Source organism: Bos javanicus, chromosome 26, assembly GCF_032452875.1.
Source record: "Bos javanicus breed banteng chromosome 26, ARS-OSU_banteng_1.0, whole genome shotgun sequence".
Lineage (NCBI taxonomy): Eukaryota > Metazoa > Chordata > Mammalia > Artiodactyla > Bovidae > Bos > Bos javanicus.
The window spans coordinates 23,233,917-23,250,124 of record NC_083893.1 but is presented as its reverse complement, the minus strand read 5'-3'; the positions used below and the strand labels follow the sequence as shown (position 1 = coordinate 23,250,124).

The window sequence follows — 16,208 nt, the reverse complement described above, 5'->3', positions numbered from 1 at the left end:
CGTGTGTCTGGGATGGGGGGAGGGCACTGGTCACCCATGGGTGCAGATCAAAGGGCAGAGACAACGGGAAGTTGCACCTCCATCCGCTGCCACACTGCAGGGCCTCCTGCTCATCCACAGGAGTTCCAGAGACAGCCCCCACCCAAGCCTGCACATTATGTATCTCCTGGCTCAACTATAGCCAGGCTCTTTGAAGGCCAAGTTGAGAAAAAGACACAAACTTCCCTTTTCCAAAACAGAATTCTTGCCTGCCCACTGGTCAAATTCTTGTTTTCAGCTTGCTTTTGTTGTTTTTTTTTTTCTTAAAAAAACAAAAAACAAAAAACAAAAGGCAGGTATATAATCTTCCAGCCTGGAACCAGCCTGTGGCCAGCCAGATCCTGCTGAGAAGGGAGGGGCCCCTCCAGGACACCCTGGCACCGCGAGCTCGTCAGCTGGAATTTGAGAGCACAAGTCCCTTACCAATCCACCACACAACTGCCAGTCAACTCTCCTCCCCACCACAGCAGAACACAATTCTGGCTCCACAGATGCTGGTAGCAAGGGGAGACAATCCCTGGGCCTCTGTGAGCTTCCTTCTTCATCCAGGGCTGAGACCAGACACCTCCTCTGGACAGAGATGCAGCGAGGTTCTCATAAACTAACACCGGAAAGCACATCCATTCCATCACCAAGAGTCACCTCAGGGCACGGTCTCATTCCCTCCTCGGGGGCTTTTGAACACACATCTCTCTGACCCAAGCAGGCAGTGAGATGTGACTTTAAAAGAGGTAAAGGGGAATGGGGTGGGGTATGAGGAATGAGTCACAGGGTAACTTCTCAGCCCTCCACAGCACTGTGTTTCTGTGGGGGGCAAGCCACCCACACCCCAAACTGTACCTGGAGATGCAGGAAAATGCAGGAGCAGGGGGTGCGGGGGAAGGAACACAGTTATTAATGCTTCTCGCATGGTTTTCCCCTACCCTGGTTGCATCGCCAAGATCTCAGGTATAGCCAGGACCTGCTCTAGCTGGGGGAGCTGCTGCTCTGGGAGTTTGGGGAGTCCTGCTCGTTGATGGTGTTCAGCAGCAGGCAGGCAGGCGGCCTTGGCAGGTGTGGATGCCCGGGTTCCCGGGCCTGCTCCTCGGAGGGCTGGCAGAGACCTTCCTCCTCGTCGCCAGGTGGCCGCACATTGCAGCTGTCGCAGAAGTCCAGGGGCCCGTCCAGAGCATCGTCGATGAGTGCATTGAACTCTTTGAGGTCATCGTCATGGTGGCCCCGGTTGCACACACACACCTCGATGCCTGAGTCACCCGTGAAGCGGCGATGTCTGCCAGGTGTCTTGTCTTTGTTGTCAGGGAGGGCGCTGCCCTGCTCAGAGCTGTACTCTTTCAGAAGCTCCTCCTTACATTCAGAATCCTTGTCCAGGAAGGCCGTGGGGTCCACCTCCCCCAGGCCAGCCACAGAGCCGCCGGGCTCCATGCCAGAGGTTTTGGTGGCTGCTGGGTCTGCTGGCATGTCGGAGGGCTCAGGGTCAGTGACGCTTGGGGGTCGCGTGCTACTTCTGCTGGGCCCGGACAAGGGGCTGCTCTGAGCCCCCTGGGAGCCCCTGGTGGGGTCGGTGCCTGGGGGGCTGCTGCCTGCAGAGCCACACTGTGCAGGTAGCTGCTGCTGCTGCTGCTGCTGCTGGAGCTGGAAGGCACTGTATGGTGGGGGAGGAGTTGGAGGTCGGTTCACCACTTCCTCATAAGGAGGTAGTAAATAGTTTGGCAAAAACCCTAAAACGGGGAGGTAGGGAGGAGAAATTACTGCACTGGCAATTGTTATAGGACAGACTGCAGGCTCACACTAAACAGGTATCTCATCCCACCCCCAGCATACTCATCAAGTGACAACTCTCAGGTGCAGGCAGGACAAAGGGCTGTGAGCGACTTTCCAGATGTATATCGTGAAGACAGCCCTTCTCTGGGAGGCTGGAAAGCTGTGTTGCCTCTCACCCTAGTATGGCTGGAAAGACATACTAAACCTCATCCTGCTTCAGACCAAGAGCAGGTGGCTTCCCAATGCAGGATGAGGGACCTGTCATCAAGGCTTATTAGGAACATGGCAGGTGAGTCATCCTCTGCTTTGAGACACAGATGATCTAATTATAACAGTGATTACAAGCATTTATTGAGCACTTACTGTACACCGGCCACTGTGCAAAGCACTTAACTCTTCTAGATGAGGAATTCCAAATTTACGACTATTTTATTCTGTAGAACACACTGCAGAATGCCTTTGGACAGGCTGCACCACTGGGCCTCCACCAATCCTTTGAGAGATCAGTGGAAGGAACTCCAGGGAAGTCAGGTGAGTGTGCCCTTCAGTGAATCATCGAGTTTCTTGGTTCTCAGGAAATCCCAATATTACCTCCCACTCCTGCCCTTTTTATGGCAGCCTCTGCTTAGGCATATCACATGGCAGGAAGCAAAATGGAGAGATTTCAAGGCCACTGACCTCAAAATCTCCATTCATATCATACACCATTCAACAACACGCCTAACAAAAATCTAAAGGAGCAGAGATGCAGTGAGAACCCAGCCAGTGTGGAATGGAATGGCCCAGGGGCTACATCCACAGCCCTGGCCTCTCTGTGCTCAAGGTGCACACCCTCTTGTTCCCACTTCTGAGACCCTGCTCTAGGCATAAAGAGGCCAAGCCCTGAGGCCCACAGTCTGTGTGTCACACCCGACCCCCCCCCCACTCCCTCGGAGAGCAGGTTTGGTGGCTTCTGGAGTACGTACTGAAATAAAATGGCAGCGCTGAGTAATTGTGGGCTTCCCGGTAGGCGATCAGGTTGATTTCATGCTGCCGCTGCTGGGCCTGAAGGCGATGCTTGGCTCGGCGGTGGTGGCAGACGCAGCAGCAGCTCAGGATGATGATGATGGTCCACACAAGCCAGAACCCTGGGAGGGAAGGAGAGACAGAGAGGGGCAGGCACGCCATGAATGCCAGTGGGACACCAGCTGGAGGGGCCGCTCGCAGCACAGGGAGACCGGGACGGTGTGCACCTAGCCGAAGCTAGCACTGTTGAGCCTTGCCTGGCAGTTACATTCAGAACCGGTATTCAATTTTCATAAATGTTTGTATGAGAGTGAAAGATATGTGGGACGGAAGAGGGCAGGAATGTTAAGAAAAGTGACTCTAAAAGAGGTTACTCACTCCGGGGTGCCTCCAGGCTCTTGGGAGAGGGGTGGAGTGCTGAGCTGCTGGTCTAGCACCCAGGTTCTCCTATGTTTTAGGTCTGGTGGGCATTAAGTATGCTTACCTTTCAGGACAATGTGCCCTTCCTCTCTTAAGAGATCTGAGAAAATGCTTCAGCCCCTCTTGGTGCCCATCTCCCCTCACCAGCCCTGGCCCACAAGGATGGCTCCCAGGCTCCCCACCAAGAATGAAGAGCCCCTCAGAATCCCCACAACTCAGCAGACAAGCAGTTGCAGAGGACCCCGGAGGGACTGCCTGATAAAAGTTTTTTCCTCTACCACTTTGCCTCCATCATACAGGAGTCACGGAAGTTAGAGGTGGAAAAATTCTAATTGCCTCAGCCCATTACTTCCCTGGAGAGTATAAACAACTTCCTCTGCTCTTGATATGAGCTGGTACAATTCCATCTCACATCGTCACAAACAATCAACTCCCCCAGCTCGCTCTGCCTGCAGCTGGCTTAGACTGGGAAGCATCAGTGGTCTCCCTTTCTTCCACCTGGCTCCAGAGAGGGGCAGGGGAGCAGGGGAGAAGCCCACAGCTCTCTTTTCCCCAGGTGGACTGTTTCTTCTCATTTCCCACTGATGTTCTCTTTGATCATATTTAGAGAATACTGGCAAACCCTAATATAAGAACCCCTCTCCAATCTTCACATGTATACAGAAAAGACTTCTAATTTGTTTAATAAATGAGCAATTTTGCTTTAAAAAATAAATAGAGATTAGAGGGGAAAAAAAGATTGCAAAGAAAAACACAAAAATAGTGACATCTTTAAGTTGTGGGATTATGAGAAGAAATTTTAATTTCTTACCCCAATTTTTATTTTCTTCTTTCAAATTATAAAACTAGAAACAAAGTAAGTTAAAACTTAAAAATATCTGTGACTAAATTTTATTTTTTCTGGCTTAAAAAAAAATTAAGCCTATTTCTGAATAGGCTTAAAAATTTCTCTGGGAATGTCTTCATACAATGAAATGATATGAATCATTTAAAAAATTATCCACAGAATACTATTTTTGACATAATAATATGTTTCAAATACTAAATAGAAAAAAAAGCAATTACAAAACAGCATAAAATATGACCCCGACTTTTGCTTTAAAAAAAAGTATAAATATCCAGAGGGATGATCAGGAAGTTAATCATGAGATTATTCCTGGACAACAGGATTTTCTGTTACCAGTTCTTATGTTTTGCTTATCTGCAATTCCTGCATTTTCTAAGATGAACATTTACTTCTTTGGGAAAAAAATACTTTTTCTCAATTAAAATAAATCTGAGGAATAATTTTAAGGTGAGTTTTTATTAAATGAGACTAGATTATATTATTTTTCATTTGCTCCCTATTTCTGAGGAACTTCAATTTTTTCCATTACAAATGTTATATATTATTTTTAATCATCTGCTCTGTAACTATAAGTTTGTGTTTAGAACATGTTAAGTATTTCTATAACTCTTATCAGAATGAATATTAAAAAAAAAAAAAAGCTTCTTCTTCCTGGTAAACAATTACAAATGAATAAATCCCTGATTTTTTCTGTTTGTTCCAGACACAATATTTTGAAAGAGCCCACTGAAATTTAGGGTGTGGCCTCTGGCAACAGCCAGGGTGTTTCTTTCTGTCCCCCAGGGGTGTCCTCTCTGAATCTACCCTATGGGGTAAGACTGGGACAGCAGTACTGCCTTCCAGCCCTGGCAGGCTGGCAACACCACTTGCTGCACCTTGCTGCTTTTAGCACATGTCACAGTTCCACAGAAACTTCTGCTGAGGTCTGGTGACAGAACAGGTGGAGGACAATGAGGAGAGGATCTTTTCCTCTTTTCCCATCAGCAGACAGAAAAACCCCATTCCTAACCAGAGAACACAGACGTAAGTTTAAGTCCGAAGTCTCCCTTGTGGTCCTTCCCAGAGTCACAGCGGACATTTGCTTAATTTAACTTACACTTCTCTCCTTTCAATACTGGCTGACTGGAGACTGGATACTGTTAGTAGAGCCCTCAGGGAGGGGTTTTGAAGCCGGAAAGGAGCTCTGGGAGTGAACTGGCTTCCCACTGCTGCCCTGTAACATCTCCTGCCTCTACGGTCCGGTCAGCTCCCAGCCTTGCAGGGTTAGGTCACACCCAAGGGAGGCGGCATAAGCAAGCAAAATGCACTCTGCTGAAGAGCCTGTCTCTGAGAACATTTTAGAAAAAGAAAGAAAGAAAGTGAAGTTGCTCAGTCGTGCCTGACTCTTGGACTGTAGCTTACCAGGTTCCTCCGTCCATGGGATTCTCCAGGAAAGAATATTAGAGTGAGTTGCCATTTCCTTCTTCAGGGGATCTTCCCAATCCAGGGATTGAACCCAGGTCTCCCACATTGCAGGCAGACGCTTTACCCTCTGGGCCACCAGGGAATATTTTAGAGTCAAGCCTAAAAGATTCTGGGCTAACCACTTTTTTATATTACCTACATTAACTTGCCCAGCATCATATCACAATCCTTTATGCTTCTGTGTTACCTCATAATTTTAAAAGTACATTCTCCCTTGGCATAATCAGCACCTAACTCTACTTTTTGCCTCCTGTCACTTTTCTAATTGTTTCTTACCTAAAGGTAAATTAACTTGAAACCTTCATGCTGCACTATATATGATCTAAGGCAAAACTTCTTAGCTATTACAGCAGAGATTTTTTTCATGGTTTTCATGTTGGCCAAATATTTCTGGTTCTTCCCCTTCCTGGCATGTGGGTAGGCTTGAATTTCCTGGCCCCCTTATGATTAGGTGACATTTTGGGGCTACTTCTAACTTAACAAATTGAGACTGGAAGTGACAGATGTCACTAAGAGGCCAGAACATTTCTTGCTAATGTGAGATCCTCTGTTAGATTCCCTTCTGCTACACCAAGTCATAACATTCTAGACTGACTTCAGGGTCAGTCCGGCCCCAGAGAATAAAGAAGTAGGAACAAAGCTACCACCCAATCTGTGATGGACACAGAGTGTGAGCAATAAACCTGTTGTTTTAGGACCTTCAGGAGTTTGGACTTGTTTATTACTGAGCATAACCTCTAGCCTATCCAGACTAAGCCTTTATAGGCTCTTCTGGAGGAGAAGACTGCAAATGTTCATCAGATTCTTAAGAGAATCCTTGTTCCAGAAAAAGCCTAAGTTCCACTGAACTAGAAGTCTAACAGAAAAAGAGGTCTTTTTTTTTTTTTAAAGGAAAAATGAAGCAGGGTGGAAGGAGACCGGGGGAAGAAATGAGACAAGTAGAAGGCATACCTTTGGCAGGGTTACCACAGTCATATCTAACAGCACCAGAAAACTCATGTCTACTGAAATTCCATTAGTTGCTTCTTTTCATGTGGTAGCATGGGTAGAAAAACTCTCCCTACTATGTACCATTTGCATGATATTACATGAAGTCTCAAACTGAGCTCCAATTTCTGCATTTCTAATACAGTATCACAAAGTGACAGTATGCACCAAAACTAGGGGAAAACTGATGTGGGAGCAGAAGGGGCCAAGTGGAGTAACAGGGCATTAGCACAGGTCCAGAAGAGCCCCTAAGGACTGGTTCCACTTGATGGAGTTAATGTGGGAAGACAGAAGGCCTTCTTGTCTGACCCTCACACAACAGATCCTACTGGATTCTAGGCAAAGCCATGTCCCCACATCTTTAAAAAGGGGACCATCTAGACTAGTCCCTACGGAGTTGTGCAAACTTTTGATCTTTTCACTAGTTTTCACAAACAAGGAGGAAAGTTTTTAAAAGGAAACCCTAAAAGAAAGAGCCACACAGAGAAAGACAGAAGCATGCCCTCCTCCCCAAACATACATCTACCCACAGATTACATTCCCCAATGACCTCTGAAAGCTGTGACCTCATTGTGGGGCACGCTTGTCATGCTAAGCAAAATGGAAAACATGTTTTTAAAAACAATCACAGTCCAATGTAGGAACTGAGTCATGTGCCCCGGAGTTCACTATAAACTTGGGAAAACACCACTCCCCAACTGGCAGGAAATTCCTCATTAGGAAGCCAAAGTATACTGTCCACTAGCTCTCCTCCTACCCCATATGATGGTGGGTATCCTCCTTAGCCCTCGACAGCTCTTAGCAGGAGATCCTTTTCCACTGTGGAAAAGGCCTGAATTTGGGAAATGAAGGCTTCAGAGGACTTGCAACTTCATCAGAAAGACTGGACAAGTTTCATATTCTAGCTTTGTGACCCTGGTCATTTTGCCTTGACTTCCCTCATCTGTAAAATGGGGAGAATAACAGTTTCTACCTACTTGGTCATTGTGAGGATAATTGAGTTAATGTCCACATGCAGAGTTCTCAAACCTGCACATTCGAGACCCTCCACAATCTGGGCCCACCACCCTCTGGCCTGGCACTTAAGAGTTCTGGAAGAGGGTAGCTTTGTGTGAGGCACACTGACCCCAGGACTCAACTACAACTGACTGACTGGTGACTGAACACCCCAGGTCCTGAGAAATGGGCCATGCATATTTGGCAGGGTTGTCCTTAGAGCAGGTTGAGCTGACATGTGTGCAGACTTTACTGGGTGCCCAGCCCACAGCAGAGTTTTATGCACACCAGCACTCTCATCTCCCCTGAGTGAACCCCACGATCCCAGGGAAAAGGTTAATGTGATGCATGCTCTCTTCTTTCCCATGGAGCCTTGACCTATGGTGTTTGGCGTTCCTCTGCCTGAGAAGTCATCCTATCCTTCTCCATGTGTTTAAATCTTATCCACCCTTTCTTTAAGGCCTGCTTCAAATGCCACCACCTCCATGCAGCCTACCTGAATCCTGTCCAGCGAAAGCAAATTCTCCTAGCACATACACAGTGGTCCTGGCACACACACTCCACTTTCTACTTTGCATTACTAGTGAGGCATGTTGTATTATCTTCTCTCTCTGCTTAGAGACTCCCTTCTTGATGGAAAGGATTCTCTCTCCCCACACGCTTTAACACAGAAGAGGCCACCTCATCCAGTAGAAACTTGGTTAGAATTGCAAACTCTCAGGTCCACCTCAGACCTATTGAATCAAAAACTCTAGGACTTGGGCCCAGAAATCCATGCTTTAATAAGCCCTCCAGGAAATGCAGACGCTTGCCAAAGTCTGAAACCACTGGAATAAGAGTTTGCTGAATAAATGATTGAATGATGATTGAAACTACAAGAGCCATAAAAACGCATGGGATGATAAGGCCAGGTCTTAAAGCCTCAACCATGGCGGTGGTAAAACAGGACTTTCATTCCTGAACTGATGCAGACCCACTAATGACAATGGCCTATGTTACAAGAGATTAAAATGACAGTGGAGAAAGGGTGCTGGTTGAAGTTTTAGGTCTCTGTGTGTTTATGATGTGCTTGTGTGTCTGTGCAAAGTGGGCTCTGCATGTGTGTGTGTGCGCCAGTCCTCAGCACACAGGAAAATTTGGCTTAGCAATGGTATGAGGGTTGATGGAAATGGCATTTATTTTTCCCCGAGGCCTTCCCAGTAGGCAACTATGGTTAAAAAGGTACTCTGACAAAAACTCTGCCAAGGGTTTCCTGGCTGAGATCTTTTCCTTCCAAAGGAAAACGAAAAAAGAATAACCCAAAGCCCATTATTTTCAGGCAGAGTTCAGGGGCAATTAGAGAGAACAGGGTTCAGAGTGACCAGAAGCACAGTTCCCATGAGAACCGAAAGGGCTCATTCCTACACTTGACCTCCCTCCTCTCCACATCAGGCCGAGGCCAGGCCCTCAAGAAGGAGAAAAACCAAAGAATTCAGGAGAGAGGCGCAACGCTTACTGGGCACCTTCTGACCAAAAAGCCATTTCTGGGCACAAAGAGGAAGTTGGGCTTTTAGTCTCTGTCTCTTGAGAACTTGGCAGACACGGGCCATCTTGTACAGGGGTGAGTCTTTCCTCCCCAGCCAGACTGATCTCTGTCTGGCCTCCTTCTTTCCCCAGCTAACCACGACTGGAGAAGTGATTAGTCACTGTGCAGCTCTTCCCCTGGCTTTCTTTAGGCCCATGGGATGAAGTGCCTGGTTCCCAGACCACCTGCCTCGCTGACACCTGTGTCTCGCATCTCCCTGTCCCCATCACCCCACCTCTAGCCTTGGCATTCATGACCCAATTCTGGTGGCTACTGAGTCTGTTCCGCCAACACCTCAGGAGGCTCTGTCAATCTGAGATGGGGGCCATCAGCAACTCCATCCTTTCCGCAACTGATGCCGCCTGGGCCGGGCCCCAGAAAAACAAACCGCAGCTCTGTGGCTTTTTGGCAGCCCAACTTTGACTTTTGTTTTAGTTAAGGGGTGAGAGGGAGAATTTGAACCCGTGGCTATCTGCATCTTAAAACATTTAAACAGCCTGTCCACCTGCCTGGCACGTTGTGTTTCTCCAGTGAGTCTCTCAGCCACACCCCTCCTAAAATAGCACCGACAACTCCAGGCCTGCCTGTGCTGCTGCTGCTTATGTACTTGGAGGACTGATGGGGACATTTTGAACCCTGTTCTCTCCTTGGGAAGGAGTCTGCCCTTAATCACCCCTGGAATTCCTCAGAGAGGCAGAAGAGCCAATCATCAAAAGGGAAGTACGAGGGTGAGGAGAGGTCTTTTTTGTAGGAACCACTCCCACTGGCTACAAGATCGTTTGCATTCAGAAGGAGAAACTTCCCAGCCAAGAGTCTAATTTCCTTTCCATTTTAAACAACAGCCTTTCTAGCTGCTTTCTGACATATACCTGATGTGGGGTGAATGGGGAGACCAGAAAGGAGAAGGGGGAAAAGGGCAGAGGTGGAGGTGATGGCAAGGATGTGAAGCAAGCGGCAAAGGTTGTCTCCACATGGAGGGAGTGATGGGGGCTTATAATTCTCTGGGAAAACAATCTACTGCCTCCTCTATCAACGGACAGCTTGAGAACCACTGTAGTGCTGGTCACCTGGCAACGCTCTGCCCTCAGAACTCTCCCATCCTCCCCCTTCTTTGTTCAGTATCCTCAGTGTCTCATCTGAGTTTCAGGAAGATCAGAGTACAAAGTGCTTCAGTGACCTCTCTAAGTGTAGGTCACTCCCTGAAGCCCAGGGCATTGTCCCCATCCTTGTACAACTCAAGAAGGTGCAAGTGGTCGTGGCCTCTACCGAGCCACTGACAAGGTGGTGGAGCTGACAACTCAAAATGGCTTTGGGTTGACAGTAACAGGTTAGGTGGACTGAGAAGCCTCCAGACACTTCAGTTTGCAATCTGGGGAAGGAACAAAGGGGGCTGAACCTCTATTCCTCCTCTCCATGAGGGCTCTGTTGGCCACGACCTAAGGAAAGATCCCACTGAGAGGGACCCTCAGAAACAGAGGCGGCTCCTTGAGGATCTGTGGGGAATTGGGAAGTCCTGGTGTTTTGTTTTTTTTTAACAAGAAAATGTTAGAGCTATCCAGAGAGCAGCCCGGGATCCACGGCAGCTTGGCTGCTGCAAACCTCTCTTTGCAAAGACAGGGAGTCTGGGCAGCTGGGCTGGCCTGTGAGAGGGCATAAGTTGTTGTCACTGCTTGGCACACCCTGGAGAGGGCATCCAAGAGAATCCCACTCAGAAGCTTCTGCAGCTGATCTGCTAACCATGGCCTCTTAGGAGGGCTCAGACCATATTTTCCAGTCTTTAGCTCATGGTGTCCAAAGAGCACGGGAGCGCTCCTCCTCTACAGAGGGATTGCTTCCAGAACCTAGCAGAGTCCGCTCGCCAACACTGCCACCGAGAGAGAGGAACAAGGCTGACCAGCTTTCAGTTTCCCAATGAGCAGAGGTGGTGAACTGAGGCGGCTGGACACCAAGAAGCCCCCAGGCAAGACTTACACCAGAGTTCATAGTAGTAGTTGCAGCACTGAGACTGTCCACAGCAGTGTCCTGTGTCACAGATGTAGCTTTGATTGTTGGTGCCCACGCAGGTTTCCTTGTCCTAAAAGAAATTTAAAATTTTAGCACATTGAATTATAGCTTTTAAATATCACTTTTCTTCTCGCAGGGCTTCCTTGGTGGCTCAGTTGGTAAAGAATCTGCCTACAATGCAGGAGACCCAGGTTCAATCCCTAGGTCAGGAAGATCCCTTGGAGAAGGAAATGGCAACCCACTCCAGTATTTTTGCCTGGAGAATTCCATGCACAGAGGAGCCTGGCGGGCTACAGTCCATGGAGTCACAAAGAGTCGGACACGACTGAGCGACTAACACTTTCTTCTTATCCCCCTCTTTCTGGTCACCTATCCATCCTCCACCAAACAGTCTGTACCAATATTTACTCCATTGAGAAAAAAAAAAAAGAACCACCACCACGCAAAAACAGCAGATTTAAGAAAAATAATATGGTTTATTAAAGAGGGAAGAAGATTCAGTACACGAAGCCAAGTGGTAAAGAGCAGACTTCTCAGAGAGAAAAACAGAGCAGAGTCCTCCTTGCTTTATGTCCAAGCTGAAGCACTCCATGTTGTGATGCTAATTTAGCCCATAAGATTCATAAGAACCATAGTCATGATTCTCCTGTAACTGGCTGTACATTTTAAATAAAACCAGCTTCTCTGTGAAAGTTCCTGGAATAATTAAGGCAGTACATATTCTAGGATTAGCATCTGGTCAGCCAGTCCATCCTCCCTTTAAAACACATGATCTCCAAGGTTAATTACAGCATGATTCAAAAGAAGGCTAAAAAACCTGCTATTTATTAAAATTCTTCAGTCTTAAGAGTGACTTGCTTAGATGACCTAATGCAGTTTCAATTTGCTAGATCTTTTTTTGCTTATCAGATGATCCCTTAATAATCTTGACTGGATCTAGAATTCACACTCTCCCTTGTCAGGGACAGCTATAGAAAGGGCACTGCTGAGTAACCATCTAGCATTTTGCCAAATTCTATTCACAGCACTGGTGGATGGGAATAGAGGTGGAAGGGTTTATTTTATATTTCACAGTTAAGATATGAAACTTAAATAAACTTCAATAAGTTTATATATAAGCTTTATAACTTATTCATAAATAAGTTTACAATAACTTAAATGAACTTCAGCCTCCAATGTCCTCTGGGCCACAGTGCATGAGACCTATTAAGATGTGGCTTTCAACATTTCTTTATCCTAAAGAAGCAACACAGTCATTGACTGGACACTGTCTCTGTGCCGGACACTGGGCTGGGTATGAGAGACATGAAGATGAATAAGACACTCCCTAACCTCAAGGAGCACAGTTAGGAAGGGAAAAAACCCTGCTCAGCAAAGAAACCAAAACCACAGTATTGTATTTGCTGCTACTCAGGCTGACCCTGCCCACAGTGTACATCCGGGCGGACGCCTGCCAGTGGAAATTCAAGCCACATAGTTGGTTCCTGTTCTCTGGGCCCTGCTCTACTACACTGTCTACTTGGCCAAGGGTATAAACAAAGCAATCCAGAGACTGTCTACAGGGCTAGAGGCTGGGGACCTGAAGCCACAGGGCGAAGACAAAAGAAAGGGCATGGCTAAAACTCAGATCCCTGGCTCAGAGCGTGTTTCCACCACATCCTCAGGTGTTTCCTGGTCTCTTTTAAGAGTCTTACACCCTGGTGCAAAAGGGTTTAGGAAGAAGGAAACATGGGCAAGACATCTGTTGATTCTGACGACAGTTTTGTGACAGCGCTGCACACAGAACCCTATTGTTGCCTCCCCACGTTCACCGTAAGGAAAATGGCACACCTAGAAGGTGGCTGTCCACTAGGATGCCTCCTCTGAGGCCTGACACATGTGGAGAAAGCAGATCTGCGCTCGATGCTTTTGCCAGAACACACCTCCTCTGACTTCAGAGCAAAACACTGCTTTCCTAAGGACATGAAAAAATTTCTCCCAAGTTTACCAGTCCCTGAAATGCCATTCTTCTGGCCTGGCTCACAAAAGCACAGTTCAAACTGTCCACATAGTTTCGAAAAGAGGCTGTGTTGCCTACACCTCAACACATGAAATAATCCAGTGACACTTCTGCCTCAAAAAATTTTATCAGATGAGGTCCAGGCTTGGAACACAGGGTGGTCAACTGGTCCTCTGTGAGGCAAGAAATGGAATGTGTTTGAAATCTAAACATGTGGCATCTTAATGACCTACTGGTGTCAGGTTTTTTCTTGGCTTTCCCATTCACCGAGACAGGAAGCCTGGTATAAACAGAACCCTGCTCTTTTCCCTGCTCTCCTTCCACTTTCCCCAGGACAGCAGACTGTGGCAGCATCATTTAACTCAGTTTCCCAAATACTTTTTACCTAGGATATCTCATCCCCTGTTCTCCTCTCCTCAAATAGAGTCCCCAAGTTGTCTAGGATGGTCTTGGTTATGGGAACTGTCATTTTCTGCTACAGGAGGAAGGAAAGTAGGTGGGCAGTTAAAGAAGAAGAGACATGGACTCATGGACCTTTACAAGGAAGAAATGATGGATTAAGAGGGTAGTGAGATGTGAGCATGATGAGCTCCTCCAGAGAAAGACCTACTGCTAGGAGAAGAAAATCCAGAAGCCTTGGGTTTGGTCCTAGCTCTGCCATTACCGAGGAACAGGACTCTGGGCAAGTCACTCACTCAGTGGCCCAAGAGCTAGTTAAGATGCTCACTCATGTCTCCTTCATCCTGAAGTCTACCAGCCTACCCACTTCCCATTCCTTTCGGCAGCTGTTACTGCTGCTGCTAAGTCACTTCAGTCGTGTCCGACTCTGTGCGACCCCAGAGACGGCAGCCACCAGGCTCCCCTGTCCCTGGGATTCTCCAGGCAAGAACACGAGTGGGTTGCCATTTCCTTCTCCAATGCATGAAAGTGAAAAGTGAAAGGGAAGTTGCTCAGTCGTGTCCGACTCTTAGAGACCCCATGGACTGCAGCCCACCAGGCTCCTCTGTCCATGGATGGGATTTTCCAGGCAAGAGTACTGGAGTGGGGTGCCTTTTGGCAGCAGCCAATGCAAAAGTTCCTGTAACCTGTGTCTCCTCTCAGTCAAAGCAAAGAATAGAGGTGTGCAAATGTTGCTTGCTGCTCTTCTACCCTTCCCTATAGGAGGAAGTCACCCAGAGGACTCTCAGGGATCTCCAGGCAGCTCAAGATCCAAATGGTTAAGATTCAGTCAGATCTGGGTTCAAAGTTTGGCTCTCACACTACGCTTATTAACTGTGGTAACTTCAGTAGTAACTGAACTTCTCTGAGCTCTTAATATCAATGTTATTCTCTGAGTCATTATTGCTGGGCATGAAAGCCCATTCAATAAGGAGCACTTTGCATTCAGTGAGAGAGTATTCAATAAAGAGCACTGTGCATTCACTTAGAACTATTTCTCAGAACAGTAAAGCTCACTGGCAATGTGGGCTGCTTCGGACATAACGAATAGAAAAAGGAACTGGAGAGAATGCAATGGAAAGTTCAAATATGAAAAATTCTCAGCACTCTTCATGAGTATCCTTTGCTTTTCTTCCAAGCATCTCCAAGGACTATACACAAATTACATTGTTTAGGCTAAGTCTCAAGTGGGAAGTTAATATCCCACACCTCCCCTTCCCTCCTCAAGAGTGAATGAGAGAAAAACCTGTGCCCTTCCTATGGGCAAGAGCTCTGTCTCCTTAATCCCCATCCCCAACTCCAAGAATGGGCACAGTGCTGGGCTCACAAAGGTTTGGTGAATGAAACAATGGCTATGCAGCCTCCATGAAGGCAGAATGAGGTGGGTGAATAATACTGAGTACCTCCTATGTGCTAGGCACTGTTCTAAATTCCTTACAAGAGGATGAAGTGGGTAGTAAAAGAGAACTGAAGTCAAGAGAGGCTAAGTAACTTGCCTGAGGCCATGCAGCTAGCTAATTCATCTGACTCCAGATCCTGAGCTTTTAACTAATAAACTAGAACATCCTTGGTTTAAGTTATTCTTCTTCACTTGCTTTTAACACTTTAGATGCTTAAATAAATCCACTAAAATCCCCAAACACAATCAACATTTTGTCTTTGATGGAAAAGATAAGGTCCCTGCCCTTAAGGAGCTCTTTGACTTTGGGAAAATTTTCTACTTGGCAGTGAAGAGAGGCAACACGCTTGGGGCTCCACCCTTCTTTGCCTGAAAGGTCATTATTTTCACACATGAATTTTCTGAAAAGTTAAACGGTGTTTCATCCCATTGTGGAACATGGGGCCTTCACCCGTTCCTTCAACATTTATTGAGTACCTACCCCGCACCAGCACTGAAACAGCAGTGGGGAACACAATGGGTAAATAAAAGGTGAAACGTGCGACTTCCCTGGTGGACAAGTGGTTAATAATCCACCTCCCAATGCAGAAGACATGGGTTCAATCCTTGGTCCGAGGATTTCACATGCTGTGGGGCAACTGAGCCCATGCATTACAACTCCTGAGTCTACACTCTAGAGCCTATGAGCCACAACCACTGAGCCTGCCTGCTGCAACTACTTAAATCTGAGCACCCCCGAGCCCGTGCTCTGAAACGAGAAGCCACTGCAATGAGAAGTCCGCGTACCACTAGAGAGTAGCCCCGACTTGCTACAACTAGAGAAAGCCTGCACGCAGCAATGAAGACCCAGCACAGGCAAAAAGAAATAAATAAAATGTTAAAATAAAATAAAACAAGCTTAAAAATAAATAAATAAAGGTCTTTACCCTCATGGAGCTTAAAGTCTAACAAAAGATGATAAAGTAATCATACACATAAAACTGCAAGTAGGAAGGAAAAACACCTCATTTGGTAAGAGTTTACAACAGAAACTAGTTAAGGAGGTCCAGACAGCTGTGAGGAAGGTAAGCCTGAACTGAGACTGCCAGGATGGTTAGAAAGTTAGTAGCCACGGAAGAGGGGTGGGAAGAACAAAGGAAACAGTACAAGGAAAGTCCTTCAGCTGGAGATGCTTGAAAAAGTAGGTAGTGAGTTAGGTGCGTGGGGGTAAGATGAGATTCGCATTTTAAAGATACTTCTCAGCAATGTTCCATTTGCACAAACTCCTGGCCCCAAAATACAAGAA

At 46.9% G+C, this 16,208-nt stretch overlaps 1 protein-coding gene across 2 annotated transcripts in view; it reads right to left on the bottom strand.

Annotated features, from left to right (window-relative positions):
* Positions 1-314: 314 nt before the first annotated feature.
* WBP1L (WW domain binding protein 1 like) overlaps positions 315-16,208 on the bottom strand; it is a 56,329-nt gene continuing 40,435 nt past the window's right edge. For both annotated transcript variants that reach the window (XM_061403304.1, XM_061403305.1), the window contains exons 2-4: positions 11,055-11,157; positions 2,766-2,927; positions 315-1,757 (exon numbers count right to left, since the gene is read on the bottom strand). In XM_061403304.1, the coding sequence (XP_061259288.1) occupies positions 1,006-1,757; positions 2,766-2,927; positions 11,055-11,157 (1,017 nt within the window). In that variant the 3' untranslated portion in view covers positions 315-1,005. The remainder of the gene's footprint in view (positions 1,758-2,765; positions 2,928-11,054; positions 11,158-16,208) is intronic.